This window comes from Hemicordylus capensis, chromosome 6, assembly GCF_027244095.1.
Source record: "Hemicordylus capensis ecotype Gifberg chromosome 6, rHemCap1.1.pri, whole genome shotgun sequence".
Taxonomy (NCBI): Eukaryota; Metazoa; Chordata; class Lepidosauria; order Squamata; family Cordylidae; genus Hemicordylus; species Hemicordylus capensis.
In genome coordinates, this window is record NC_069662.1 from 48,229,028 (window position 1) to 48,243,339 (window position 14,312).

Here is a 14,312-nt window from a genome sequence, read left to right on the forward strand (position 1 = left end):
TATCTATCTATCTATCTATCTATCTGTTTTATTTGACATGACTGAATGTTAGGGTTGATAGGTTGACATGACTGAATGTTCCTCCATGCTGAAGCACTTCCTACACAGGAAACTGGCGTGTCTGGGGGAAGTCTAGGCTACAGACCTTCTTCCCAAAATCTAGTTTTCTGTACGGGTGGTATTTTATATATATATTTATATATATGCATTCAGTCACCTAAGCTCCTACTTGCAACCTGAACTGGCACAGCCCAGGCACAGATTGACCACTTCACTGAGAACAAAGCCTTAGAAACAGAACACTAGTCTAGGCAGACCTTTGCTAGTTTGGCCTGGGAAGGCAACTTTTCTTGTCTCCTGGATAAATCTGGACATGGCTTCCCACTTTGTATCAGCAAACAAACTAATGGGAGGGAGAAGCAATCCTTTATTTATTCAGTATGATATGCACCCTGCAGTATAGACCCAAAGGCTCAGAGTGGGTGACACCATTTAAAATGTTCCTTCCCCTAGGTTGTTCTACCTTGTCTTAGAACAGAGGGTTGAGTTAGATCAAGGCTGCACAACTTCTGCCTTCCAGCTGATGTTGGACTACAACTCCCATCATCTCTGACTATTGGCCACTGTGGCTGCGGATGGTAAGAACTATAGTCTAACAACAGCCAGAGGACCAAAGATGTGCAGCCTTGCCCTAGTTTATATAACTCAGGGTTGCACCACTTTGGCCTTTTAGCTACTGTTGGACTACAACTCCCATCATACCCAGCCAGAGTGGCCAACAGCGATGGATTATGGGAGCTGTCATTCAGCATCTGCAGAAGGGCTGAAGTTGTGCAACCCAGAACTAGGGGATTCTTTCCAACTCTGTGATTATGCCCTCTAATACACACACACACACACACACACACACACACACACACACACACCCTGTCCCTTCAGCCCTGCCACTCTGCCTTCAGCTGGGGAGACGTCCCCTTCCTCACCTAGAGCCAAGTGCTGATAGACCTCTACCAGAGACCAGCTGTCATCGTGCAAAGCATGGGTCTTCTGTACCAGCATCTCACACACATGGCGTGCTGTGGTGCCGGCCGTGACCTCCAGGGAGCGACAAGTGCCATCTTCACTGTAGACCTTCACCACCTGTGGGGAAAGAAGATGGGCAGAGGTGAGGGGAGGAGACAAATACCTGCAGAGACTGAAGTCTGGTTCCATCCAGTGAACAGAAAGTTCTGTGGATAGCCCTTAAGAGCACCCCGGCTAGATCTGACCAAGGATCAGTTTCATCCAGCATTCTGCTCCTAACTTTGGCTTGTCTGATGTCTCTGGGAAGTCCACAAGCACAACATGACTGCAACAGCCCTCTCTCACTGCTTAGCTCCCAGCAACTGGCATTGAGAGGCACACAGATCCTTGGGTCCGACCCAGCAACGCTCATGTTCTTACTCTCTGGAATATCCCTGCTGTAACCAAACTGTTCCACAAGAGGGAGCTAAGCTACCATGCAAGTAAAACTGAAGTCAGCTGGTATACTTTTATGTCCGAAGATCAAAGGGTGCTTGTTTCCTTAAAGGAGAGGCCCCAGAATTCAAGATTGCTTAGAAGGCTCACAACCCCTGCACTAGAAAGCCCTTCAGTCCAATTTCAGATGCAGTTATCTAATTGTGAGAGGAAATGCACGTGCTTAAAGCCACTCGCCTGATTACTCTTATTTCACATATGCCTGGCACTCAAAACATGCTCTGGGGCTGGGCTCATACGAACTCCCGAGAGACTGTTAAAAAATTGAAAGGGAGAAGGGGAAGGGACGGGGACGTGTCCCTGACTTTCCATGAGTTGGCCACAACAGATCTTTTGGGGCAGACATCTCTCTGTATTGACAACGGTAAACCCAGATCTAACAAGCACATTTTACAGATATCAGTATAACAGTAACCTTTTCAGTTGCCTAACCCACCTCCGCCTTTTCCTGAGTTGCTGAGATACGGGGAGGGCAGGGGAGGAGTGAACAATAGAATGCCCAACTTTTGTTTTGAACGCTGAGCGTTTCACTGAGGCGGCATGAAAATGCCGCAGGGTGCTACTGACCCCAGCCCCACTCACTATCTAGAATCAGTTCAGGTGGCTTGATATGGTAACAAAGAAAAGGCATTCTTCCTCTCGTCTTCATCTCAGACAGCTGAAACAGTGAGGAGGATTGTTACTGGTGGGTGTGTTGGCCACCTTCTCTGAACTCAGGCTTGGAGAAGAATTCTTGGGGCTCAGTACAGGATCCCTTGATTTACTTCCTGAGCCCTGAGAGTTCTTCTCTGAACTTGGAGAAGTTCTCCATCCTCTCTCTCTCAGCCCCCCCCTTACTTATCTATCTCAGTAGGGGTGGACTGGTAGGGCAGTAGCAGAAGCAATAGCAGTGCCATGTGGGGGGAGGAGGAGGCTTCTTGGCTGCACAATACCCCTTGGGGAAATCCTAAATTCCAAGGACCACCACAACTGTCACATCAGAGTGATAACAGAAGAGGCAGGAAAGACAATCTCCAGGGTTCTGTGTGGCAGTACCCCCATTTCCCCCATGTTGTGTAGTCTCCCTACAGCACCACTCCAGATTCTCCAGATGCCCCACTGCCCAATACCATCAAGACTGGTAAATAAAGGGCAGGGGGCTGATGGGAAGAGAGTGGAGACGTTCTCGGAGTGCTTAGATTGGTTCAACCTGTGTTCTTCCCAAGTTTGGGGTGATTTTCAGACGAATCCAAAGAGAGCTGTGAGGTCTTCGCCCATCTCTAGTCACCAGGCTCTATTTTTTACCCGTCTGTCCAGGCTATGAAAACCTACCCCCTTAAAAAAAGAAGAAGAAGAAGTCCATCTAGGTGCTCCACCCTCCTTGACCGTCAGGTTGGTACTGTGACAGCAGCTGTGCCAATCCCGATCTGCTAGGGGCTGAAAGAGACCTTCTGGACAGACAGCTGTGCTACACACCTCAAGTTATCACACTTGTGAGATAATGAGGCTTTTCAAACATGCATGCAAAACAGGGTTAAGGGAGCCCAGCCCGGTTTTGCACGCATGTGTGAACCACCAGGATTGGGCCCAGATCCCAGTGGCAAATCTGCTTGTGGAGCCTCCCCTCAAAACGGGCTCTAGGAAAGGAAGCGCTCTCCTAAACCCATTTTTCCAATCGTGTGTCAGCCACATTGGCAGACTCGGGGTGGGGCAGGAATCCCAATAATGCACCGCTTGGAGCTCTGGGGGGTGGGGCGACATGAGGCAACGCGCCCCAGCACCCCGACCCTCGGAGTAAATAAGTTCACAATTATTAGCTAATTTGCTCAAGAATAAGATCAAGGCTAGAGTCTCCCTGATGCTGTCAGTCTTCCCGGTTCCATATGGTCTGCATTGCTTACAAGACATGCCCTCTGCACTGCCTGTTGCTTTCCAAATCTTCAGATCTAAAGCACATATGGACTGGCATTGTATTATTTGCTGCAAGCCCATATGGCGTAGTGCAGTAGTTCTTAACCTTTTGTATCTTATGTCCCACCAACCACTCTGTCAAAGAATTTGAGTCCCACCAGGGCACTTTCCAGACTAGCTGCTCAACAGCAGCAAAATGCCTCCGTTCAGGCAAGTCGCATTTGAAACGTAAACAGCAGGGGGAGCAGTCTTGCAGAAACTAACAACCCGAAAAAACAGCAACTTTCGTACACCAGATATATGACATTCTAGCTCTATATTGGAGCGATTAAATTTGAAACAAGGCATTGAAAATGTGAACAGCACCCTGCTGTCTGCATAGGGACTGAGGTGCTACAACACAGGAAGTGTGGAAGCATACTTACAAGATACGACGTGACCCTGTTGCAGGGTCTAATCTGGAAAGTGCCCAGGACAGAAACAAAAAAAAGTCCATTTCCCCCGAGAAGGACATCTCTATGTTTGCAGGCATTCTATTATTATATTGATCACTTACGGAAAGTTTTTAAGACATTAAAAAATTGCAGTAGTATTGTTGGAAGTAAATTTTATTGCCATGGCCTTAAAACACAAACAAAAATAATAAATCCATTAATAGCTGCCGCAGTGGTACTGCACAAGCCAGAAAAGGGAGAAGGTACAGTAATTATTGTTCTCACACACAGCATGCTGGGGAACTCTGCAAACATCTCAAACAAGCAAAAGCAACCTGTTAGGGCAATTTTTTTTAATAGTAACACATTCCACTGTAGACAGTGTTTCATATTGGAAGGGATGTTTTGCAGATATGTATAGTAAGGCAGATATTCACCTACCTATACAAAACTACAGTTAGCGAGTGTGCAGCGGGGTGGGGACAAATAATAATGCTAAGCACTGGAATTCAACTGCTGAGATAGAGAGAAAAAGGAAGCTTGAACAACATCCTCCAGTATACAGGTTTGGAAGGAAGGAAGGAAGGATTTGTAGAACACCTAAATTATAGGGCAACTTCCCTGCCATGTGTCTATACATGGAATAAGACAAAGAGAAAGAGGACAGATGGGAGAGAAAGAAAGGGGGAAGGGGGAGAAAGAGAAGGAGGAAGAGAAGGGAAAAGAATATCAATCAGTCAGTCTTTCTTATGGTCATAGACCAGCATAAAGTATAAGGGTGATTACATGTTTAAAGTGAGAGTAGATAAAAAGTGATTACATATGAAACAGTACTTAAGGTACATATTAATACTAAAAATAGTAGAAAGTACACCAGAAGCATGAGGGCATAAAAGCCTGAAAAGTAATAAAAGCAACATAAGTGCATAAAAGGCATATAAAGGGTGACATAAAAATGGATGTTAAAAGATTAAAAGACATGAGAAGACAGAAATAGATAAAAGCTTAAGTAATATAACTGGATAACTGCCAGACTATAAGGCTATATAGAGCAGTAAAAAAAGGTGGGGGGGGGAGCGTAAGTCTTTATATTGGATCAGTATTGAGTGAGCAATTGTAGAGTCCAACCTGAGTCACTGAGGGTCAGACTGAGGCTGAGAGGATTCACTGCCTACCATCCGACAAATGCTGATCGCAACCGCACAATACCTGGCAACAGTATATGTGATGGCAGGCTTAAAGTCAGAGAAGAGCAAGGAGATGTAGAATTGGCTTGAATGTCCTGGATACCTGCATAGCAATGGAAGGATGAGGGAGGTGCGGATGTCTCTATAGACAAACAGTAGAGGAGAACATGCTCTGTAGTTTCCACATCCTCTGAGCCACAATGGAAAGAGAAGGGGAAAGAAGAAAGAGAAAGAGGGAGGGAGAGAGAAAGGGAGAGGGGGAGAGAAAGAGGGGGGGCAGAGAAAGAGAGGGAGAGCACAGAATACCCTGCCTGCCATGTTTTCTCTGTCCATCTTCAGTCTGGGCAGTGCTCCCTGATTGGCTGTTTGCTCCCGCCAGCGTGCAATATCTGGATCCTGGAGCATTCCCTCCCAGCTTTGGTGTTATCCAACTCCCTCCCTCCCCAGCACCTAGGCTGGTTGCTAAGGAAATGGGCAGACGTTGCCTGCTGGGCACTGAGAGAGAGGTGAGAAGCCCCAGCAGATTCAAGGCTTTCAGAGAGCTCCCTCCTGCCCCTCCTCCCAGCACTCTGATGCTGTGTCCCACCTACAGGTGAAACTCGGAAAATTAGAATATCGTGCAAAAGTCCATTAATTTCAGTAATGCAAATTAAAAGGTGAAACTGATATATGAGACAGACGCATTACATGCAAAGCGAGATAAGTCAAGCCTTAATTTGTTATAACTGTGATGATCATGGCGTACAGCTCATGAAAACCCCAAATCCACAATCTCAGAAAATTAGAATATTACATGGAACCAATAAGACAAGGATTGAAGAATAGAACAATATCGGACCTCTGAAAAGTATACAGTGTACTGTGCTTGATTGGCCAGCAAACTCGCCTGACCTGACCCCATAGAGAATCTATGGGGCATTGCCAAGAGAAGGATGAGAGACATGAGACCAAACAATGCAGAATTGCTGAAGGCCGCTAATGAAGCATCCTGGTCTTCCATAATACCTCATCAGTGCCACAGGCTGATAGCATCCATGCCACGCCGCATTGAGGCAGTAATTGCTGCAAAAGGGGCCCAAACCAAGTACTGAATACATATGCATGCTTATACTTTTCAGAGGTCCGATATTGTTCTATTCTTCAATCCTTGTCTTCTTGGTTCCATGTAATATTCTAATTTTCTGAGATTGTGGATTTGGGGTTTTCATGAGCTGTACGCCATGATCATCACAATTATAACAAATTAAGGCTTGACTTATCTCGCTTTGCATGTAATGCGTCTGTCTCATATATCAGTTTCACCTTTTAATTTGCATTACTGAAATTAATGGACTTTTGCACGATATTCTAATTTTCCGAATTTAACCTGTAGACTACTTCCGAATCCCATTGGTGGCAGGCGTCCCTGCTGAGAACCATTGGCATAGTAGGCGAAGTGTTGGACCTAGATTGGGAAAACCTGGAATCCAACCCCCACTTAGCATGAAGCAGAAGCTTATAGAGTGACCTTGTGCCAGTCACTCACATACCCTCATAAGAAAATAAGCCCTGCTGGATCAGGCCCAAGGCCTATCTAGTCCAGCACCCTGTTTCACACAGTGGCCCACCAGATGCTGCCAGGGAGCCCACAGGCAAGAGGTATGTGCATGCCCTCTCTCCTGCTATTGCTCCCCTGCAACTGGTATTGAGAGGCATTGTACCTCTGAGGCTGGAGATGGCCCACAGCCATCAGACTAGCCGCCATTGATAGACCTGTCCACCATTAATCTGTCTAAGCCCCTTTTAAAGCCATCCAAGCTGGTGTCAGCACCACATCCCATGGCAAAGAATTCCACAGATTAATTATGTGCTGTGTGAAAAAGGACTTCCTCTTGTTGGTCCTACATTTCCCAACCTTCAGTTTCACGGGGTGACCTCTGGTTCTAGTGTTTTGAGAGAGAGAGAGAAATTTATCTCTATCCACCCTCTCCACTCCATGCATAATTTTATACACCTCGATTACATCTCCCCTTGGTCACCTCGGCTCTTTTCCAAGGTAAAGAGCCCCAGATGCTGCTGTAGCCTAGCCTCACAGGAAAGGTGTTCCAAGCCCCTGATCATTTTGGTTGCCCTCTTCTGCACCTTCTCCAGTTCTACAATATCCTTAAGATATGGTGACTAAAGCTTTACGCAGTACTCCAGATGTGGCCTCACCATAGATTTTTTTTCCAAATCCCCTTCCAAGTAATTCTTAGAATGGAATTAGTCTTTTTCACAGCTGCCGCGCAGTGAGATGACACCAGGCGCAGAGCCAGACTGACCCCCGCATCTGACGTCAGACGTGGAGGCTAGCCATGCCCCCCATGTCTGACGTCAGATGCGGGGGGCATGGCCTGGCTCCCAAACGGAGCCATGTGGCTCCATTCGGGAGTTATAGTCCGGCCGGCGCCGTGTTCGCAGTGCAGCCAGGAGCGGCTTTTCCCAGCCTTTAAGGCAGGGAAGTGCAACTCATGGCCGCACCGCAAACACAGCGCCGGCCATTTAACTCCCAAAGGGGCTACGCGGCCCCATTCGGGAGCTAGATTGGGGCTAGCACTGCATGCGCAGCACAGCTAGGAGCGGCTCTTCCAGTCCTTGAAGGCAGGGAAGAGCTGCTCCTGGACGCACCACGAACGCAGCGGCCATTTAACTCCCGAACGGGGGGCGTGTGGTCCCTGCTCGGGGGCTAAACCAGCACCCCCGCATCAGACACAGGGGTGACGTCAGACACTGGGGGTGTGTCGGGGCCGCAAGGCGTGGCCTTGATTGGCGGCGGCCCAGGTTCTTTGAACCCGTTTGCCCAATGGTGGCTCTGCCCCTGGACAACCCTCTCTCTATCTCAGCCTAAGCTACCCCACAGAGTTGTTGAGAGGATAACAGGATGAGGGAGAACCATCAATGCTGCCCTGAGCTCCTTGGGGGAAGAGTGAGACATAAAAGAAAATTATCTATCTAGAGAGAGCTGCTAGATTTAAAGGTATATATGCATCCAGGCTGCAATCCAACTTGTTATGGAGCATTTTATTTGCATTTTCCCAAATTCAATTGAAAACAATATAGCAAAAACAATACAGCAAAAGTGAGAAATGCAGAGCAGCATGGCAGAGGGTGGGCAGACTCCACCTATGGCTCATGCGCTGCCTTAGCTTGGCGGGTCACAAGCTATTGAGCAGGTCTGATTTCAAGCCACAACCTAGCCCAAGGAAAAGCAGCTTTAAGGTTCTTTTTGAAAGAGCCTCAAACCAGCAGCTTTTCCAGAGCAGGACAGCACCGCAAATTTTGCAAGGAACTTGGTGGGGCGGGTGAGGGGAGGAGTTGCTCAAGGGCCCTTCAAGTGTACATATGACTAAATCTCCTTTTATGTACACCACTTCTGAAATTTTGCAAGGAAAAGCTGTGGAAATGTCATTGGTCTTTAAAAGCGGGTCCTCTCTTCGCTCCCTGACCAGCACCAGTCACCCTGGCTTGTGTCCCGGGGAGGGATTATAACAGCCCCTTCCTGATCAGCACCCCTCTCCAGATGAAAGGCAAGGGAGCCTTCGTTGTCCTTCTTCACATAAACACTTTAACGGTAATCTCATGCTGGGCCTCCAGTAAATCTAGAAATTGGCTGAGAGTTCTGAGAGCCTCCAAATACCAGACAGGCTGACAGACAATGGCTCTTCGGAGAACAGGCCCATAATCACCCCCTTATGTGTCCTCTGAAGACTCAGAGGTTGGGATTATTAACCACTACCGTGCCAACATCTGCATCTCTGCTACCATCCGCAATCCATCCACTAGAAATGAAAAACTTTGAAAGAGAGCAGCTAGTGTCTGGAGTCCCATATCTTGCAATGGGGCAAAGACTCTTGGGTATATTCCTGGAGGATATGGGGAAAGGTGTCAGTGGTCCCTCTAATTTTTTTCATCTCTGTGCGGAATGAGTTTTGTTCTGGGCGGCAGTAGCAAGGCTGTGTGTGCGCGCACCTGCATTCAGAATAGGACCTTCCTGATTCAACCTAGGCAGGATCTAAAATGAATTGAGCTGACATCCAAAAACTTGTGAGCACGCGCTTAGAGGGAACAGTGAAAGGTGTCTACTAGGAGATGTGTGTAGAGTCATAAGGCTACACTGATCTGTCTGTCTTCAGTTCTGGGAGGAGAGTCAGGCTTAGTGATTGGAACAGAAAAGAACAGGCATGTGTGCTGGGGACAGGGTTGCCGACTGTCCTGCACGGTGTGGGATGTCCTGGCTTCCGGCGGGGAAAAGCTCGTCCCATTTGGGATGCAATTTCTCTCGCTTTTTCACCTTAATTTTTTTAAAAAAACTTTTAAAACTGCCACATGCGCAGAAGCCTGAAAGTGGCCCATCTGCTTCATTTGGAGGAAGGCAGAGCCGAGGAAGGGTGTCTTTCGCCCACCCTCTCTCCGACTCACTCCGTCCCTCCTCCCTCCTGCTGTCAGAGAGTGGTGGCAACGGCGGTGAGTGCTCCAGGAGTACTCGCTTTCTTTTAGCAGCAGCGCGCCTATTGCCACTCGCCAGTGTGCCACCCGCCCCAGCCAGCCCTGCCCCAGAGAGCATCCCTTTCCCGTAGTTTGAGAGGCGGGAGAGCCTTCGCCACTGTCCTGCTACACCTCCACTCAGCGGCAGCTTTAAAAGGTGTTTTGGGTTTTTTTTTTAAAAGACAAGCTGTGCCCCGCCCCCAGAAGTCCCTGTCCCGATTTCTGCCAACACAGCGTTGGCAACCCTAGCTGGGGGCAGGATTTTTTAAATGGGGGATTTATCCACCCAGTAGAGAAGTGGCTTTAACATAGTCTCCAGTGCAGTGAGTTTATATAATAACATTGTATTAATAGCAGTAATAGACTTTAGTAATGATAGTATGTAATTTCTCAATGGCAGTTGGAATATAATCAACGGAAAAAGAAAAAGGCACCTGGGGTTTGCAGCTGGCTGAGAAGAAGCAGCAGCAGACTTGGAAGCGGGGGTTTCATGGGCACACTGTTTGCTTTAGGGAACTGCTGCGGCTTTGCGCAGGAGTGCTTGCCTCCTCCCCCATTCTCATCTTGTATGTTAATAAATAAACAGGTATTACAAAAGCGTCTGTCCTCAGAAAGAAACTGCCCTTGTATAGTGGATGCTTCTGGGACTTTCTGCAGCAAGGAAAAGTGGGAAGGGCAAAACAGTAGAGATGGTGCACCTGATTAAGTGCGCTGCTTAAGTCACACATGGCACTGGGGTGGCCTTTCCATGCAGCAAGCTGGGCTCGGGCAGCAGAATCCTGGGGCACCAGTGATGTGACAAGATGCCCCCTTTGCCCCCTGCTTTTAAAAAGGGGGAGGAGAAGGGGAGGAGGGTGCACACAATCAGGGCAGCATTTAGCCACACAGAGGCCTTGAGCGGTCACTGCACAGTACACGTCTTGGCTGAGAGTGAACTAACCATGGAACTCACTTCTTGAATAAACTATCTGCAGTCCCATTCTAAGCACTGCTACTGGGACGTAAGGTGTGCAATTGTAAGACTGCAGCTTAGGGCTCCTGCAACCTATGTACTTTTGTGGGTCACTTAATATAGAGACGTCTGTTCTCTATATGGAGTGAAGACAAGCATCATGTGGGGGGGGGGGAATTAGGTACACCATCATGTGTAAACTAGTTAGGCACTTTTCAAAATTCTGGCTGGGCTCCTGGTCCTTTATCAGCTTCATTACTGCCAACGATCTAGTAAATAAAGCTTTTCCCAGCGTAGAGGCAGTGATGGGAAAGTTTGACTCCTGCTGACAATCTGATTCTCAGGAAATCAAAGGCAAAGAGTCTTGCCCCCCTCCAGTCGCCAAACAGAGGCAGCAACCCTATTTGCAAAGTTAGTTAGTGTGATATTTATTTTGAGGACTGCCAATGAGGAGGAAAAATATACAGCCTAATAACAGCAGCTTGATCTGCAGAAATTGGCAGGTGATTTCTTTCATGAAAAGTAGGAGAGGAACATTACGACCTGCAGATCAGGCTGCTGCTAAAACCACAGAAACAGGAGCCAGCGTCATAGCTGGCACAGCTGCTTATTTTGCCTCGGATACACAGGTTGGGAAGTCACTGCTCCGAGCAGCTCCTCCAGTACTGCGCACATGGTAAAACATATACATGGCACATTTCACTAATCAGAGCATATTCCAGACTATCCTAGATGGAGCCGGTCTCTGGGCAGAGGAAATGTCATCTAAGAAGCAGCCCTTATAAGTCTTAGGATGTACTGAACTGATGAATCTGAAAAACCTTCCACTTGGAAGCTTTCTCCTTCAGAAGCCTGATCTCAATGCTCCACTAGAGAACCCAAACTGTCAGCATTCTGAGACCATTTCAGGCCCAACTAGATGTGATGCAGACAGCCACACTTATTGCTTAGGTGTCTCCATTCACATCTAAAACAAAAGGCAAGGGGTGTCTACTATTCATTTATTTTTTAAAAAAACACCACATATGGTGTGTGCAGCTGAGGGAAGCGGAAAAAAACTACTTCCTTATATTCTGTGGCCGCAAGCACTTTTCTTCAGCTCCAATAGCAGAAGTGTTTTGGGCAAAGGAAAAAATGTTCCGTGACACAGCTCAGGGAGATAGGAGGGCTTCGTGCTCACCTTTTATTGCAAAAAGGAGACCCCCGCCCCCCGCTTGCTCCCAGTCTTAGGCACCAAAAAGGCACATGCCTGAATAGCACTTACGTGCTGAAGAGCGGGATACAAATGTAAATAAATCCATGTGGCTGTCCCTACCACATGTATGGCCCTCAATGTTTGGGGATGGATGTCTGTGTAATGAGAAAAGTGGGATCTTTGGGTAAGGTCTGTTCTGAACGCAAGCTTCTAACAATTCATTAGCACTGGTGGGTCATCACATAACATAGAAGCAACTTGTGCATTCGCCTTGCTCCCTAGTTTGCTATCAGCTCCTTCGTGTGCCAAGCACAAAATGAGCATCCGTTTTCCTCTGCCATATGCTGGAGGGTGTGGGTTAAGCAGCTCTGTTGGGGTTTGCCAGAAAACCAAGGGAGGCATCAGGTGGGTTGAAACCTCTTGTCCCATAATTACAAGCTCCCAGTGGACGCCCACAGGCCAGCCAAACAAAACCTGGGAACCTTGACAACAGTCCCCATGGGAACCTGCCTCGCCCTATCATGCCCAGTAAGCTGGGGATGGGGGGGGGGCAGAAGGAGAACAGCAGGTTACACTGGGGAGTCAGGACAACAGGGTTCGTATCTCAGCTCTGGGCAGAAACTGAAGCCTAACACCCTAGGCAAAAACTGAGTTTGCTGTTCTCATCCCAGCATCGTATTGCTATGTGTGCTCTCGATATTTTATGGTCTGTTGGTTAAAAATAAGGTCGGAGGCACCATCTGTGATTGTGTGCTAAGCAGCAGCTGGGTTGGAGGGCTCCCTCCTACCCGGCAGCTCTACCCAACTGCTGAATGAGGTAGGAGGGAAAGCCCTCCGGTCTAGTTGCTGCTTCGCACGCGATCACAGACAGAGCCTCCAACCTTGTTTTTAACTGACACATGATCACATCTTGGGAGTGCATCCGGCTCCCAAACTAGGGTAGGAGGCCTCTCCTACCCATCGTGTGAACTGCCCTACTGTCTAGAGCAAAGCTTTGGCGGTGCCCGGAACAAATCAAGCCCTGGCTTGGTCTCCCTCCCTCATTCCCAAATAGAAATTGACATGCTTACGTGAGAGCCACCTTCTCGCTGTGAACCTGGCCCGAGTGAGGAGCTGCTGAGGATAGGCGAGTTGGAGGGGCTGCAGAGCTCTGGGAAGGGGTTTGGGATGGAGGGCAGGGATAAGGCACGTGGCTCCTCCTCCTCATTCAGTTTTCTAGGGGGAAAGAAGAACATTCCAATAATCCTTCCAAAGGTATAAGAAAGGAGGCAGAATGGATTTCTTTGTTAGTGAGTGAAGTCAACTTGCAGAACTGTTGTGAGAGTGGGATGTGCGTCAGGACACTATCTATGCCACACTGAGCTCCTTGGACAAAGGGCAAGACAGAAATATAATAAATGCCGTTAGCAAATTCTTATTTACACAAGGGACCCAGAGCTATGGGTGGTTCACATTAAAACTATTCAAATTATGTGCGCAAGCTATCCAAATGTTGTGCCAAGAAAAGAGAGGCCCTGTGACCTGAACAAATTATGCAATCTGAGCCAATTTGCATCCACTCGTAATTTATGATAGTTTGTCAATCATGAAGAGAGGTGAGGATCTATATAGGGGCACTGAAGCACCAAATATAACTATTGGGAATCTTATTCAGTCACATCTCTGGCTTCAGAAGGCACTGCTCACATATCTTTCAAGCATCTATTTGCAGCCATGAGGGTAGAAATTTAATTTTTTTCCCCCAGATGAAGGAAAACTGAATTCTTCAATATCACGTGTAATTTTTCTGTGCTCCTCTAGAGTCACAGTAAGCCCAAGCATTGCTCATAGGCACGATATAGCTGGATATTTCAAATCAATGTGCCATATTCCGCTCCTAGCTCCCACATTGCTGAGTTCCCCTGCACAAGCTCTGTATTTGCTTGCAGAGCGCCTGAGCCATGCTTGGCAGTTATCAGACTAAACAACTCCACTCTGCTTCATCTCACCCAAGGGCACTGTAAGGGAGCTAATGATTAACCCCAATACCCTTTGCCTTCTCCTCCCCATGCGTATCCTGTACAGGCAATCAGTCTGAAACCTGTCTGGCACGTAACTCCAGACTCTGTGTGTGTGCATAACAAAAGCGACCAGGAAGAGTGCCTCTGATGGAACTACAGAGGCTTCCTGTGCAAGGCAAGGTGTGCAGGTTCACCTCTGTAATCATTAAGGGGCTCAGAATGACATATGTGAGCTCCCAAGTAGTCTTGCATCTGGATATTGAACAGGATCAGGGCTGCAATAACACTAGGTGTCTTCAGATCAGCAATGTTCAAATCCTACACCCATCCCCAAAATATTCTGCCACACTTATCAAAAACTTCTCCGCTGTTTTACCTCAGGAGGAGTCACTCAACTGACCTTGTTGACTGTTGCTCCGGGCAAAATCTCACAGCAGTTTGACTTCAAACCTCTGAGTTAGACTCTCTGCACTAGGTTCATCTTATTACCCATTGGCAGTTCCAAGCCCATTCAAGTACCTTCCTAACATATCATAGCAGGGCAAGTTCACCTATTCCATATCTACCTGAATCCAAGACTAGGTTTTTCCAAGTTCTTGGATGTTAGAAATTGGGAGATCGTCTTAAATTCAG

At 47.6% G+C, this 14,312-nt stretch overlaps 1 protein-coding gene across 12 annotated transcripts in view; it reads right to left on the reverse strand.

The window, feature by feature from the left end:
• The window catches only part of GRB7 (growth factor receptor bound protein 7), a 97,686-nt gene that overhangs the window by 19,599 nt on the left and 63,775 nt on the right, over window positions 1–14,312 (reverse strand). For all 12 annotated transcript variants that reach the window (XM_053261150.1, XM_053261151.1, XM_053261148.1 and 9 more), the window contains 2 exons: window positions 12,750–12,894; window positions 984–1,140 (listed from right to left, as the gene is read on the reverse strand). In XM_053261150.1, the coding sequence (XP_053117125.1) occupies window positions 984–1,140; window positions 12,750–12,894 (302 nt within the window). The remainder of the gene's footprint in view (window positions 1–983; window positions 1,141–12,749; window positions 12,895–14,312) is intronic.